Here is a 16,920-nt window from a genome sequence, read left to right on the forward strand (position 1 = left end):
TCATAGAAAACCAAAGCAATTTTAAAAATATAAAGGAGAGAGTAAATCCCAATGCCTAAAGTCAACATATTTTTGATTAATGGCCTTTCAAATCCCCCTCTTTGCATAAATTCCCATAGAGAAAATTTATTTGTATATATGATTTTACATAAATGAAATCATTCTGTATATATTATATTTTGCAGTTTTCTATTTTTTCAGTCACCAGTACCTTGTGAAATTTATTCTTTCAGCTATAAATATGTTTTGTAATCACAAAAGCCTTAATGTATTGTGGATTTGGTCTGTCTTAAGTATGTAAATTCTTCACAGTTATAAGCAAAGTCCTATTCAGTCTATAGCAGTGAATGTGGAAATCACGACGACACCAGTGTGGAGCCTTGGAGGGTATTATGTTAACACCACATGCACTTCTGAGAATATGCACACTCCCCTAGTAGGATTTTCAATTAATGGCCTGCAGCATTGAAGTTATAATTTAATTATAGTTATTTTGGTTAAATCCTCTATACTGATTAACTTTGCTTTATTGCCTCTTATGTAACATTCCCTCTTGAATTTGCTTGGTTTCAGATCTATTATAGTTAAGGAAAAAAATATAGAATTAATCTGGTCAACAAAAAATGTTTGCCTAAAGGATCTGTTTCAGTGAGTAGCAGCAGAAGTCAATTGCTGAATTGCAATCAGAGAAACCAGGCTTTCCATCTTGTATTAGCATGCACCAGAATGCTCTCCAGCCTGATTATAGAGTCCTTCATTTTAAGGTTTTGCTGAAGTGGATGCTAAGAGAGTGCCTGTTATAACATTATGAAGGGCAGTGTGTTTGGCACATTCTGAGAATACTAATTCTAGGAGTTTCAAAGTACAATTACATTTTTGAAATTATCAAGGAGCTTTGGGTAAAGGGCCTTACATGTTTTACGTGATGGTGTTGACAGCGTGACTATTATTTCAAAGAGAATAAAGCTTGATCAAGGTTTGGTAGCTTTCTTGTGTCTAATTTGTAATGAACATTCTTCATAGATTTCAAAATTATGTATATTGCTAGGTTTTCCAGGGCACCGTGGTGGAAACATGGGATGCATCAAAGTAGGATTTAGTAATTAAATTCATAGCTCCCTTTATTAACAAATAAAAAATTTCTATCTTTCTCTGTTACTTACACACACACAGTTCCACTTATCCATGGAGATTCCTGACAGATGCTCACACTTGTTAGGAATGAATACTATTTACGAATATTATCACCAGTGAAGATTTTGGGATGATTTCTATACTTTGTGTTAAGAAAATAAATATTTTTATTATTTAGAAATATTCACGTATTTTCTTTTTTTTTTTTTTTAAAGTTTTTATTTATTTATTTGACAGAGAGAGACACAATGAGAGAGGAAACACAAGCAGGGGGAGTGGGAGAGGGAGAAACAGGCTTCCCGTGGAGCAGGGAGCCCGATGTGGGGCTCGATCCCAGGACTCTGGGATCATGACCTGAGCCGAAGGCAGACGCTTAACGACTGAGCCACCCAGGCGCCCCCTCACATATTTTCAAACTACATATGTGCTCAGGAGATGCTCTTGAGACCCCAGCTAGGTGTTGGGGAACCTCTTCTCTTCTCCATACCCACTACTACTCTTACTCCTCTTTATCCTGATCGAGAGCTGCTGGTGTGTGGAGACATTTTACTCTTTGTAAAGGATGTACTTTTTAATTCGAGTGCTTATATTCTCAATCTCTTTGGGGGTTTCTGATACAGAATTTTAAATATATGCTGGGACATTGGGATTGGCTATACTGAGTAAAAACAGATTTGGTAAATGAAATTAACTTAATACAAGTATTACCTCAGAGTGTAACACTTTGTCACCATGGAGGCAAGGGACTTCTTGAAATACAAAGACTTAAGTTTGCTCTAGCACAAGGGATTATTTTTCCAGTGAATAAAGTGGAGACGGCTTATTCCCTACAAGTGCAGTATCTATTAGTAACGTAAGGCTTTTTGTTTTTATGCTGGGTGTAGGGGTCAGGCTCCTTCTGAAGCAGAGCTGAATTACTTGAGGACTGCCAAATCCCTGGAGATGTATGGCGTTGACCTCCATCCTGTCTATGTGAGTAACATTTAATTAACACAAGGTATTTTAAGCTGATGACATTTTTCTTAAAAAGTCACTGAAACTCCCAGAGGAAAGCCGCAGTGCTGTTGTTTAGCGAGCAGATGATACTTTTTCATCTGTGCTTTTCAAACACAAAGAATCTCTTGCATGGATTCAACCCTAATGAGTTTTGCCTAAAAGTCTGTGATTATGTTTCCATGTGTAGAAAACAATTAACTGGGCTTGAAAACACAATCTGGATAGCAGCTCCATAGGGCTTAGCTAAACGTCAAAACCGCTTAAAATTGGTCTATAATTGATTGTATTAGACAGAAAACAGGAGGATTTTCCAAAAATAGATTTTATGGCTGAAAGATATTCATGAAGTCCCTTTCCAGAGAAGTAGGCCTTGGCACCAGTACGGGTGTGGACGTGCAGCTTCTTCAGCATGACGGCTGCCGCCCTGCTGTAGTTACTGCCACTGCGTAAATGGAAATATTTTGGCAGATTCTCTTTAGCAGCTGATGAGAACTTGCCGAATATAGTCGGTGAACAGTTACACTGAATCTGTGTTGAATATTCTGAATCCATGTCTTAACCTTGAAGCCATTTCTCTCAATTGATAATTCTTTGCCAGTGAGGTTGAAATGTCATTGCCTTTCATTTTATAAGAGTTCAGTTAGCAACAGTCAAATTTGATGATTTGAGAGAATGAGCCAGGTGCCTTATTCTTTACACAAAATGAATTGCTCAAGATTATATATAGACAATGTCAATTAAATTATGGAATGTAATTTTTAAGGAGCCCTGATAAAACTTACCATAATGCAGATAACCGATTCATGCATTCGTTTCTCAATATGTCTTTTGCACATCAGAGTTTCCTAAAACAAGAAATGATCTCATTATTTGTGAAGAGTTAGAAACATCCCTGGGTATACTGTTAGTATGGTAATAAAAGTTACGTATTTTAGGGGGAAATAGTAATTCCTGGATATTTTAGCTTCCAATCTCGTTATATCATTAAATGCTCTATACTACTGTCATTTGAGAACACCTCTAAAACTTTGTGGAATAGTTACCGTTTTCCCTTCTAGCCACATTAATCTTGTCAGGCTTTTAGTTTTTTAAGGACTGTATTTTATAGGAAATGTGTAAAGAGAGAGTCTTCTGCAAAATGCTTCTGCATTTGTGTAATGTTTGTCCTAATTCACAGTTTTGTGGATGGTAGGAATTTATAACAAATGAACTGGATTCATTAGAATCTTCCATACATTCCTTTAAGATTGAATTTTTAGAACTGAAAGTGGGCAACAGCTGGTGCTCTTCCAAAACATATCAGTTGTCTTATGTTCCTTGGGAATATGACTTTGCAGGCTGTTATTTGACCTTAGAGTAGAAATAAAATTCATACAGACATGTGCCTGTCCTTCATACCCGCTCTGTGACTTTTTCATTTCAGAATCTCATTTTCTTAATTAGGATTTATCATTGCCTGGAAATTAAGGGGTCTTCAGTCTTTACCAGAAAATATGGTATTTTTAACTTTTTTGAGTAGTCTTAAAGTCACAAATGGAAGTAGGAAGAAGCATGATAGAAACATCAGAGAATCCAAGTGTGTGCCTTAGGGCAGATGCCTGAACTTTCTGGAGAAGGGTGGTGATAAACAAGGCTTCATGATTATCTACGTCTGAGAATAAGATCAAGATGAGCCCCTGGGAAGGAACTCTTGATAGAAGCCAGTGGTTCTCAATCCTTCGCTGCACAGGAGAATCACCTGGAGTATTTATGTGATTTTGATACCTGGGCCCCTTCATTACAGATTCTGATTTAACCGGTTTTGGTAGCACCCAAGCACCAGCATATTGAGCTGCACAGGTGATTCCAGTTAATGTGCAGCTGGGGTGAACAGCACTATGGATGCGGTGTGGGCTGAGTTGATCAGGGGTCTGATTGGTAGCCCAGGTTCTTTTGATGAACTGCAGTTACAAGGATGAATACACTAAGAAAACTTTTCAGTAAAAATTTGAAAAAAAAAACTAATCGTACTATCATACCTTAGCTAGCTTTCTAAGCTGTTTTTGAAAAACTAGATAGACCCACTATTAATGCAACAAATTATGTTTGTATGGCCAACTACAGTTTGACAAAGGGTTTTGACATGAATAAATTCATAGTTATAGGCATATGTTTGTTTTTGCAGGGGGAAAACAAATCTGAGTATTTCTTAGGATTAACTCCAGTTGGTGTTGTTGTCTACAAGAATAAAAAGCAAGTGGGGAAGTATTTCTGGTAAGTATAACTTGAGGGCAGAGTTGGTATTAAAATTATACAGTGTATGTGCTCGGCTTATGGGTCTTTGTTAGTGAAAAGAAAACAGGTACATTTCCAGTGGTTGATAAATAAATGAGTGAAACTGGGTATAAGTTTTCTCCCAGTGCATCTTAGTATGTATTTTCTGTGTAAATTTTAGGTGCTGTGATTCTGGACTCTCTTGTCCATGCAAATTGGGTGTAGTAGGGTTTCCTACCCATTCCACTGTGTGCCGGTGGGCTGTGGGCCCAGGACTCCTCTGAGTTCTGATGCTAAATGAGGGAGGCGTTGCCGGTAGCCCTACGCTGTGGCTGGGAAGGCAGTACTGGCCAAGGGCCTGGGGATTCCAAGTGGTCTGTATCTACTAGAGAAGCACAGGAGAATGAGAACGGAATTTTGTTTAGGAAGGGGTCCAGAGCGAATGACTTATAGGGAGCTCTCAGCAGTTACTGTAGCAGTCTATGAAGGAGCTGTGATGAGCCAGCCTTTTCCCTCTGGGAACTTCTCTGAATTGCTGAAAGATTAATTCTTACAAACTACACCACCGCCACCGTCTGCTTTGTTTTTTAGGCCACGGATTACAAAGGTTCATTTCAAGGAGACACAGTTTGAACTCAGAGTGCTGGGAAAAGATGTAAGTTTTTGTTGAGCGCTCAGCTTCACTGAGGCGGGAAGTCTTGTCTGTCCGTGGGTAACTTAAAAGACATTGTGAAGTAAAAGTGCCGTGTTTCCCCAGCTGCAGCCACGTGGAACCAGGTTAATTGACTCACGTACACAACTTCTCAAGGGAGGGAAAGGGAAGTGAGGAGAAATGAATGAGTTGCTTATGGAGACATGTCATTTTAGTTTGAGCAAAGAGAGGGAAAAAAAAAACCCTTTCTAGGGCACAAGAGAGAATAGGAGGTGATTATCATTATTAGAGTAATTTGCCTAAAAGTACTACCTATGAAGGTAGGATTCATATCCTCAGAAGAGTGCAGCCCACATATAGGATAAAGAGTGTCCTAATTTTGTCCCAAAGTAAATTAAACGACCTGTAGGGAGTCATACTTCTGTTCTCTCCTTAGTTGAGCATGGTAGATAAACCGGAGGGGAAATTCTGGAGGCTTTTAAAGGAGCGTGTAAGGCAAGGGTGCAGAAATACTGACTTTCTCCCTACAGCTTGGCAGTGTCCTCCAGGATTGTTTGGGTAATGGGCATAGTATTTGTCGGAGCCTGGAGGTGCTTTCATGCCTTGAGAGGTGGCTTTTAAGAAACTGTGCCCAAAAAGGCAAGGCTGTGAAAGCTTCCTTTTAATCTGTCTATGAAAATAATGCTCCCTTGAAGTGCTGTTATTCTAATTTGTATTTATGGGATAAATTAGTGAAAATAGGATGTACGAGAATCCATCCTTCTGTCTCTTTGGTAGTGACTTTATGTAGACCAAAAACCTAAGTGGATGGCATTGAATTGACTTTCTGATGAGATGTCTGTTGTAAAAACGAGGTGAGTAGAGCTTGCGCTTCCGCATCTCCACATGGAGACACGGGAAAGGAGCGGCAGTGACCGCAGGTGGAACGCGGCGTCGGGCAGAGATCTCCCCGGCAGCATGCGCTCACACACTGTGGGATGATCAGTTAACTGCCGGACTGAGATTATGTACTGTCCAACCGGAAAACCTGGTATTTCTAGAAAAAAAAATGCAATGATCCCTCCCTGAACTGTGACAGACTGCCATTTATTGATAAAATTGGATTTTGAAATGAGTTTTAACTTGTAAGGAGGGGAAATTCCAGATTTTTACAAAAATGATAGTCCAAACTATCTAACTACTATAGTAGTTCGTAACAGTCTATAATTTTCTTCAACTCCTGATTAGACGCATCAATCTTAAAAGATGAGCTGTAAGATTGAATTAAAATCATCCAAAAAGTAGAACAGCTAATTAGATAGTAGGGCTATATGGTTTTCTCCCTGTCCTGCCCCTGGTTTCACAAGACTTAATGCAAGAAGTAAGGTCTATTCAACATGTTGAACATACTGTTTCATGTTTTTAATAGGAATATTATAATAAAAGAGTAAGACTTTTCATGGAAGCATTGCTATTATTTATGGTCATGTTCCCCCTTATACCTAAGTTATTTTTGTGAGCAAGGTCCTTTGTTCAACTACTTTTATGTTATCATTAGTGTGCCTCAAAATGTCTTCTGCCTCAGGATAAATATTTGGTAAAGTTGCAACTAACTTGAACTTTCAGCTTCTTATATTTTTCATTATTAGGAGAAAACAAAACAACAAAATTGGTATTTTTCATGTTACTCTTTTTTAAGAGATTTTATTTATTTATATGAGAGAGAGAAGGAGAGAGCATGAGTGGGGGGAGGCACAGAGGGAGAAGCAGGCTCCCCGCTGAGCAGGTAGCCAGATGCTGGTCTTGATCCCTGGACCCCGGGATCATGACCTGAGCCGAAGGCAGCCGAAGGCAGAAGGCAACTGAGCCACCCAGGCGCCCTTCATGTTACTTTTTAATGGCAGTCTCCATGGTGTGACCTCATTTCCTACACACTCAGCTCTGCCTCAGTCCCTTCTGCAGCTTGGAAAAGGAGTGGTGTTTGGGGGCCGCCTGAGACACTGTCTCCTGGGTCGTTAGCCTGGTGTCATCAGTCTCTTGCAAGGTGCTGAATTCAGGCTTGAATCAAAGGGATTATTATTATTTTTTTTTATAAGACATTAATTTAACCAAAGTACTTCTCCCTCTCCCACTCCCCCTGCTTATGTTCCGTCTTTTCTGAGTGTTCTTGCTTTGCAGTATGTCTTCTTTCTCCACCAGGGTATCTCTCTGTGAGGCAATGATTTACATAATGGTAGAATTAAGTTGATTATTATGGAGACCTAACTGTAATCATAGATTAAATATGAAAGCCCCCTGAAACCTATCGCCTGGACCAGTAATCATAGCTTGAAAAATGGCTGAAATGCTTATTCTGGTTTTCTGCTCCGCTGGTCCAGTCAGAGAGACTTAACTCAGTATGCTCAATGCTGTTAAGACCAAATTCAGGTATTCAGTTCCCAAAAGAACAGCAATGTCCTACAGATAAAAGATTTTTCCTGGTGTCATGCTATGCCACTAATACTGTCCAATTCCACTTTTTAATATTAACTGTGTCCAACAGAACACATCAACATATCTTAATAAATACAAAGAATGTACTAGTATGTACTATGTATCTCTTCCTTTGCATCCAAAAGTAACAATCTCCTCTTTCTCAGATATAACCTTAATGAGTTTAGTGATTCATTTTTGAGAGAGCAACAAATAGTTGTCTGCAATTAAAAACTGATTTTTTTTAAAAAAGATTTTATTTATTTATTTGACAACACAGCGAGAGAGGGAACATAAGCAGGGGGAGTGGGAGAGGGAGAAGCAGGCTTCCCAGGGAGCAGGGAGCCCGATGCGGGGCTCGATCCCAGGACCCCGGGATCATGACCTGAGCTGAAGGGCAGACGCTTAACGACTGAGCCACCCAGGCACCCCTAAAAAATGATTTTGTAAACATTTATTCCTCTGACAGGTTCAGCAGCTAATTACTATAAATACTTTTATGGATTATTTAAGTTTCAAAATAGGTGCTGTGACTTCAGTAATACCTCCCAGAAAGTAAAAACTTTTAGTATAAAGGTCTTCCATGACAATTTTAGAAAATCTGGGAAATATGTTATAAAGAAGAAAATTAAAATTACATTTTAAAATTCAGAGGTAACGATTATTATTTTGGTGCCGTCCCTTTCAGATTTTGCCCTCTTAGCACAAATGTATAATATATGTACGTTTATACACACATGAATACATGTCATCCCTTGTGTGGTTCTGTACACAGGTTTTATATTTAGTATCATATAATAAGCATTTCTCCTTATATTTATTCATATGTGCCTGCACAGTGTTTGATAATGTGTTTTAGTTTTACAGGTTTGACCATTTTTTCTTAATTTCATGGATCAGTTTTTCCCTCCTGTTGTATCTTATAATTGTTTTCTGCTGGTGGATGTGAAAGCTGTGGAGTTTTATGTTGATCTCAAATCTGGCCATGTTGCTGAATTCTTGTGTGCTAGCCAAGAGTTCTTAATTTGATTCTCATAAATTTTTGTAGGTATATAATTATATCATTTGCAAGTAAAAATAATTTATTTCCTCATTTCTGTTATTTATGTTTTATATTTTATAGTGTTGGTCATAACTTATAGAAGAGTGTTAAGTGATTGAGTAATATAAAGCATCTTTGGTTTCTGATTTTAATGAAAATATCACTATTCCACCACTTAAGTATTAGCTCTTGGTTTTAAGAATATGTGTTTATTATGAGGGGTTTAAATTTTTTAGAAGTCTGTTACAAATGGTTGCTTTTCACTGAATTCCTTGAGAGTAAACGTTGTTGCCTGTTCACTCATTGGGCAACTAATGCTTACTTAAGAAATGCAGACGAGGGGTGCCTGGCTGGCTCAGTCGGTAGATCAGGCAACTCTTGATCTTGAGTTTGTGAGTTTGAGCCCCATGTTGGCTGTAGGGATTACTTAAAATCTTAAAAAATAATAAATCAATAAATAAAAATAAAAAATCCAGACGAGAGAGGATAGTGGCTCAGACCAGGGTAGCAACATTTCAAGTGCTGAGAAATTGTTGGATTCTGGATTTAGCTACATGGTTTCATGGATGTGGGGAGGTATGAGAGAGAGGAGTCCTGGTGACTTAAAGGTGTTTGGCCTGAAAGGCAGGAAGAATGGAGCTGCCATCCAGCGGGGTGGGAAAGGCTTTGAGTTGAGCAGGTTTGGGGAGGAAGATCAGGAATCCCATGTTTAACATGTTGCATTTGAGATATCTGTTATACATCTAGGTGGAGACATTTAAGAAGTGGGCTCTATGAATCCAGAGTTTGGGACCAAAGTCTGGGCAGGATAGTGAGATTTGATAATCATTGACATATCCTGGTATTCGGAGCTATGAGACTACATGAGGTCGTTAAGAGAATGAGTATAGATAAGAAGAGGAAGAACCAGAAAAAGAGGCTGGGAAGCAATAACCAGGGAGGTAGGAAGAATACTGATTGTATCCAATTTTGCCAGCTAAAAATCACATTTTATGTCAAATGATGCTGATATGTCAAATCAGGAGAGGGTTGAGAATTGACTGCTGAATTTAGGAATGTAGGAGGCCACTGATAAGACCATTTTCAGTGGATTGAAGAGTGAGCTTTATCTCAGCAGTTCCACTCTTAGGTCTGTGCACCCTGGAGAATCACAAGGGACATATATATCCTTACTGTAGCACTCATATGCAAGAAAAACACCCTAGGGGGGCACCTGGGTGGCTTAGTTGGTTAAGCGTCTGCCTTTGGCTCAGGTCAGGATCCCAGAGTCCTGGGATCGAGCCCCACATCAGGCTCCTTGCTCAGTGGGGAGCCTGCTTCTCCCTCTTTCTCTGCCTGTGGCTCTCCCTGCTTGTGCTCATGTGTTCTCTCTCTCTGACAAATAAATACAATCTTAAAAAAAAAGAAAAAGAAAAACACCCTGAGAGGAGTCCATTATTAGGGGATGACCCCCCCTCCCCAATGCATGCTAATTAAGAAAAAAAAGCAAAAGAGGTAATAGGAGTGGAACTGGAGAGGGTAAATGTAGACAACTCTTTTGAGGAGTTTTGGCACAAAGAGGAATAGATAGGAAGAAGGCTGTCAGAGGAAGCAGGTCAAGAGGGTTTCTTTTTTAAGTTGGAAAAATAATAGCATATGTATACTCCAATAAGAATGATCCAATATATGATGAACACTTGATGATGTGGTAGGGGGAGAGAGAATTGCTGGAACGATATTCCTTGAGTGGGTGACAGGGGATGACAGCTGGTGTATAAATAGAAGGGTTGGTTTGAGAGGGCGGCCGGGACAGTTCATCCCTGGTTAACAGGCAGGAAGATGAGCATGGGAATGTAGATTAGGGTAGGTGGGTAGCTTTCTTATGATTGTTCTGCTTTCTGTTTTGAGGGAACTAGGTATTAAGGTCATCAGCTGAGGCTGAAGTTGGGTAGGAGGTGGTGGGGGTCTGAAGGAAGAAGAAGGTATGAAATAGTAATTTTAGAGAGAAAATAGACAAGGCACATGTGGTTTGGTGATATCCTATGATAGCTTGGTAGTACGAAGGGTCCTGAATTTAAAATGAGCCCATTCATGGTATGCTTTTCTCCACGCACATTCAGTAGCGCTGGTGCAGACATGAAGCAAGTGGAGAGTTGGTTTGGTGAAGAGACTAGTACGAAGAGAAGGACGAGGGAATTAGGTGAGGCAGGGGAGCCAATCCCGTGGTTTATCATGGAATTGAGACTGGGTAAGGAAAGAGCGAGAACTGTGAAAGAGGGGTGGGGTCTGGTGGGAGGAGGTCCTGGTTGGAGGAGTTGAAAGCTTGGTGGGGGTGGAGAAGTGGAGGGAGTAAGCTGGAGAGACGGGGTGGTCAGAGGGTTGGGTGCTAGGCATTGAGATCACAGAGGAGCTTCAGCTATTGTAAATGGGAAGTTACCAGGCAGGGGTTTTCACCTTCTTACCCCCCCACCCCTGGGCTATTTGGCAGCATCAAGAGACAGTTTTGGTTGTCACAGTGCGGGACGGGGCAGAGAGGCTCCTGGTATCTAGAGGGTAGAGGTCGAATGTGCTGCTGCACATTTTACAACATGTTGTAAATGGACAGGACACGTCAGTCATGCTAAAGCTGAGAGCTCTGCTGTGGGGTTGCAAGCACAGGAGTGAGTGGTTGGGATAGGGAGGAAGACAACAGCATTGAGAAGTTCAGGGAACTGAGATGTCTGGGTGTTGGAGGCATTGTTTCTATTTACATATTGAAATTTCCAGTAATTAACATGAGAGTAGTATTGGAGGGTGTGACTGACTGCAGTAGCTTTGGTGTTTGAAGGAGAGGACTTTCAGGATGACGGCCACCAGAGAGATGGCAGGTGATGGAATCTGATGAGATCCCAAGCTGGGAGTTGTAGGGGAAAGAGGAGAGAATGGTCCAAAAGCAGCCTTGGGGAGCAAGCAGGAATCTTCTCTACTCTCAGGCCCACTGATATGAGGACCCTGGCACAAGAGGCAAAGCTCCGACTCCAGTGAGCTGCAGTTAAGACAAGTCCTCAGGGGAGAGCCAGGCTTCTTCTGGCATGCCAGGGTGAAGGCAGTATGAGAGAGCAGACTGCGGGGCCAAGGGATTTTACTGATGAGAGACCATGAATTCCAGAGGGCACGAAGGAAGGGTTTCAGGAGTTGGGTGGCGGGGGGGTGGGAGGTGTGGAGGTGTGGGGACAAACTAGGGGAATTGCTGAGTATCATTTCGGGGTGACGGAGATCAAGAGAGCATAGTAGATGGGGTCCAGTGGATTCAAGGCAGATGAAGGTGGAGAGGCTGTGGATGTCTGAAGGGAGTAGGGTTTGTTTTCTCTGTCTGCTCCTCTCCGCTGCTGGTGGAGGCAGAAGGCCTGAGGAAAGGGAGATGGTCCCAGTGCATAGTTCAGTCTCACCTGTTGTGGAAGAGGTCCTCTCTTACCTGTGTGGTGGCTGGGGGAGTTGAGCATGGGTGGGGAAACTGCGTGATGCCTCCAGCCCTGAGCCTTACCCACTGTGAGGAGAGTGGCTGCCTCATGGAGGACAGAGGAGGTAAGAATGGAGGCAGACACGCTGATCAGGGGAGGTGATGGGAAGGCAGTCACCACAAGGATGGAGCGAAGTGGGCAGATTTGGGAGCCAGTGAGGAGGTAAAACAGCTTCCGATGGGTAGCAGATGGAATGTTTTTGTGAAAACTCAGGAGGAGTTGGGATCATACCCAAATGCCTTGGTTTCATCAACAGGGAGAGAGTGCAGTCCCCAGCAGTAGGCCCAGAGGTTGGCCAAAGGCCTAAGAGATTGGCCCCCTTTTCCCACGAGATTGGCATGTACATTTGTTGAATAAATGAAAAAAATGAGGCTGTGATTACTTTTATGTGTAACACATCATGAAACTAACCTCAGCCTAAACTTACCCAGCGTGACAGGATGTCGACCCAAAAGGTTCCTGGCAAGTCTAGCCACAAGTAATTAGATCCACTTGGCCGAACTCTTTGAGAAGAGTACACGCGAAGTCCTGGTGGCCAGGAGTTGTCACTGTTTATCAGCAAGCCGGGGAGGTCGCGCTCACGTAGGCTAAGGGTTCCTTCACACTGTAAGTGCAACTATAGATTTAAAAATATTCTTTTTGTATGAAAATAATTCAAAATTTACAAAAAGTGGCAAAAATTAAAATATTGCAAAGAACACAGTCATGTACATTCACCCACTTATATTCACTCACTGTTAATGTTTTACTACATTTCCTTTTTCATTTCTCTCTCTACACACACACACACGCGTGCGCGTGATTCTTTTCTGAATGATTTGAGGGTTTTCGTGTGTGACACATCTCTAAATACTTCAGTGGGTATTTCCTAAGAATAGGGATGCTCTCTGATAGAACCGCAGTACAATTATCAGCTTAACAAGTTTATGTTGATATAATACTTCTATCATCTGCTTTCTACATTGCAGTTTTGTTTAGCCTAATAATGTCCTTTATAATATTTTCCCTCTCTGGTATAGAATCCAATTAATCTTCTTTAATCTGAAACATTTTTGTACCATTTTTGTTTTTTATGACCGACTTTTTTTTGAGAGAGAGAGAGAGCACATGCATGTGTTCAAGGCGGGGCGGGTAGGGGCAGAGGGAGAGGAAGAGAGAGAATCTTAAGCAGGCTCCATGCCCAGTGCAGAACCTGACCCGGGGCTCAATCCCACGACCCTGAGATCATGACCTGAGCTGAAATCAAGAGTTGGACACTTAACCGACTGAGCCACTGAGGCGCCCTACATTTTGGAAGAATACAGTTCTACCCCACTTTTTAAAAATAGAAAGCTTCTCATCTCATGTTTGTCTGTTGTTTTCTTGTGACAGACTGAGGGTCTGTGTTCTCAGCTGGAAAGCCGCATAAGCGGTTGTGCCCTCTTTAGGGCATCGCATCTGGAGGCACGTGATGATCATCCATCCGATGTCTCTTGGTGGTTAGACAAAGTTTCATCACCTAGCCAGGATGTTGATTAGATTTCCCACTGAACAGTTATTGTTTTTCTTCTTCCTCCTTTACAGTTAATGAGTAATCTGTGGGGAGATACCGTAATTCAATGCAAATGTCCTGCTCCTCTTCAGAATTTCCCTGTAGACTTAGCATTCATTGAGGATTCTTGCCTGATCTCATTTTTTACTATGATGCTGGTAAAATGCTGATTTTCTAGCTCTTCCACACCCCTCACATCCATCAGTCAGCCCTTGGCATTCCACTGTAAGCAAGAGCCACACCTTCTCTCTCTTTTATTTATCCTATCAGCATGGAATTACTAATCCTCCCCCCTCCCCCAGTGGTTTATAATACATTACTGTACCTAACTATTTTGGTACTCAAGTTGTCCTAGATGTGGTCAGTGGGAGGTCCTTTAATCTGGCTCCTGTGCCCTTTTGACCTAACCCTATCATTTTGTTGGTCATTTTCTTCCTTTTTGGTACAATATGGTGTTTCAGGTGCATCTTGTACCTACTCTGCACCTACCCTACATCCACCCTGTTACCAGCCATTTCTCCAATGAGCCCTGGTTCTGTTCAGAGGGGACGGGTCAAGATCTGGGTGTTAGGTATGGGTGTGACCTTAATTTTTCTGGGGTGACCTTAATTTTTCGCCTTTTCAGTGGACAGAGCTAAGGAATACACACATGCATGTGTCCATTTATAAATCCATAAATACATATGTGTGCATATAAACATGCTCATACTCATTGTAGAAATCATGAGTTCACATCATATCTCCAATTTCCATCCATCCCCACAGCATTCTTTCTGGCCTTCCCTCATTTCATATTTGTATGTCCTGAGAACCTTGGCTCCCAACAACAGAAACACATTTACTTATTTGCTCAATTGTAAAATATATCTCAAATAGTTTCAGAATTGCTTTGTCTAAACCACAAAAATTGACAGTTGTTTGTAGTTCTTTCACTCACATATACCATCTTGCCAAGACTGAGGGCATATAGTCAAATGCTGTGTTCAGAATGAACTTGGGCTGGCCCTTCCTTCCTGCTTTCCTTATTCCTGAGGTTTTGGTATTCATTTGTGATCTGGTTAGGTTTACTTGTTTCAGCTTTAGGTCCCCTTCATATTCTTAGTTATGTCATTTTATTTTTTGAAGATGTAAAAGATTAACATGCTTCCAAAAGTCAAAACTGTACAAAAAGGCACAGAGAAGTATCACTAATGCCCATATTCTTTCAATTCTGTTTCCCTACCCTTCTTTGTAGGTAACCAACTTTAATGTTTTATGCTTCATCCTTCTTGTGTTTCTGTTTGTACAGATAAACATATTTAAAACATTTTCTTTCTTTCTTACCCAAAAGATAGCACACTGTTATATGCCTTTGAACTTCGTTTCACTTTCACCTAGTAATACCTCCTAGAATTCTCTTTATATCAGTCCATTGAGAGCTTTCTGGTTCTTCTGTGCAGCTACATAGGACTCTGTTGAGTGTGTGTACCATCCTTTACTCACCCAACCTCTTCTGCTCAGACAATTTAGGTAGTTTTCAGTAGTTTGCAATTAAAAATTTTCCTCCAGTGACTTTGTGCATATGTAGTTTTATATTGTGGAAGGAGTATCTTTGGGGTAAATTCCCAGGAGTGGATTGCATGGCCAAAGTGTAAGTGCATGTATAGCTTTGTTAGGTATTTCCATTTCCCCTCCTCCATCTCGAGTTTTTCTGCCACTTTGCATCTCCACCACCATGTATGAGCACACCGGAACTAAGGTGTAATATTTTCCCCCATGCATTCCTGAGTGCGGCTCCGTTAGTAATATTTGGATCCTGATGCCACACAACAGCTTGGTTTGGCATCTCTTGGGTTTGGAGATGGACGCTAGCCGTGTGGTCAAATAGCATGGTTTAGGTCCAGGCCTCCCACTTATCTAACTTTGGACAATTCACTGAGCAACATTTAATCTACATTTGTTTATTTATAAAGTGAAAACGACAAAATCTGCCTTACAGGGTTGTTGTGAGGTTGAAAGCACCTAGTCTGAAGTTGGACTTAAAATAGGCTCCTGATTTATGTCTCTGAATTGGAATTGTCTTGGCCTCATGCCACCCAGAGCTACTGAAGCTTTGCACAGGAAGGGTTCAGGGAGCACCTTGTTCTGGACCAGTCTCAGCTGGTGAGTAGCTTATGCCAAGGCAGGAAGGGGAGTGCAGGTCTCCCAGGGCCATGCATTTTCCTCTGCTTCACTTGCTGGTATGTTTGTTGACTTTCTCTATAATTAAAACACATGGACCACATATTTGGAAAAATTTTAAAATTCTGCTATGAAACATTTTTAAATTGAGTATCAGTGGGTCTTACCAGAGATGCCTTCATTTTAAGAAGCTTAAATAACATTTGTTATTTAAAAATCTGTAACATTTGTAAACTGGGAATAAAGATTATCTTTACAAAAATAAATCTGCAAAAGACAATTATATGATTTCACTCATGTGGAATTTAAGAAACAAAACAGAGGAGCATAGGGGAAGGAAGGGAAAAATAAACTAAGACAAAATCAGAGAGGGAGACAAACCATAAGAGGCTCTTAACTATAGGAAACAAACTGAGGGTTTGCTGGAGGGGAAGGGGGTGGGGGTATGGGGCCACTGGGTGATGGACATTAAGGAGCACACCTGATATAATGAGCACTGGGTATTATATGCAACTGATGAATCACTGAACTCTACCTGTGAAACTAATAGTACAGTACTATATGTTAATTAATTGAATTTAAATAAAATAAAATTTAAAAAATAAATCTGCAAGTAGAAGAGAGAAATGCCAACATGTTGGTAAAGCTGTGGTTTCTCTAAAGAGAAGGTGAGGAAAAGATAGAGTAAAACAACCATCTGGATTCCTGGGTTTGCATCCGTGCATTTTTTCAAGTAGGAAGCAGAATAAGCTCAACATAATAGTTTTCAAAGTTTACTGAAACATGATATAAATATCTCTGATGTTTTGGCTCATGTTTTCTCTTTCTGAATTTTTGGGAGGAAATGAAAAAGAAGAGAAGCACACAATCTAACACATCCTTTCCAGTGCTATAATTTATGTTTCTGTGAGCTAGAAAGAGTTACATGCAATTATTCATCAAGCAGTCAATCTATTCAGCTATAAAAGAGGTAAAAAGGTTTTTCACATTTAGTATATATTTTGGAATATCATCCACACAGCTGACAAAAAAGTACTGGAATATTTTTGCTGTTTTTGTTCTTTTATTGTAAAATGTATATGCAAGAAAGGAAATTAATTTGATTCTCCAAGTGCTCTGCTGAACTACACAGTGATTTTTAATTCAAACCATATTATATGCATTTCAAAAGGAATTTTTAAAAAGTAACTGGGTGTGTGTGTGTGTGTGTGTGTGTGTGTGT

At 40.6% G+C, this 16,920-nt stretch overlaps 1 protein-coding gene across 1 annotated transcript in view; it reads left to right on the forward strand.

The window, feature by feature from the left end:
* Nucleotides 1-16,920, forward strand: part of EPB41L4A (erythrocyte membrane protein band 4.1 like 4A) — a 243,427-nt gene that overhangs the window by 146,358 nt on the left and 80,149 nt on the right. Inside the window, exons 8-10 of the mRNA XM_032403864.1 lie at nt 2,019-2,106; nt 4,295-4,383; nt 4,975-5,038. Coding sequence (XP_032259755.1) covers nt 2,019-2,106; nt 4,295-4,383; nt 4,975-5,038 — 241 coding nt within the window. The remainder of the gene's footprint in view (nt 1-2,018; nt 2,107-4,294; nt 4,384-4,974; nt 5,039-16,920) is intronic.

The sequence above is a fragment of the Phoca vitulina genome, unplaced genomic scaffold (assembly GCF_004348235.1).
Source record: "Phoca vitulina isolate PV1807 unplaced genomic scaffold, GSC_HSeal_1.0 scaffold6, whole genome shotgun sequence".
NCBI classification, from domain to species: domain Eukaryota; kingdom Metazoa; phylum Chordata; class Mammalia; order Carnivora; family Phocidae; genus Phoca; species Phoca vitulina.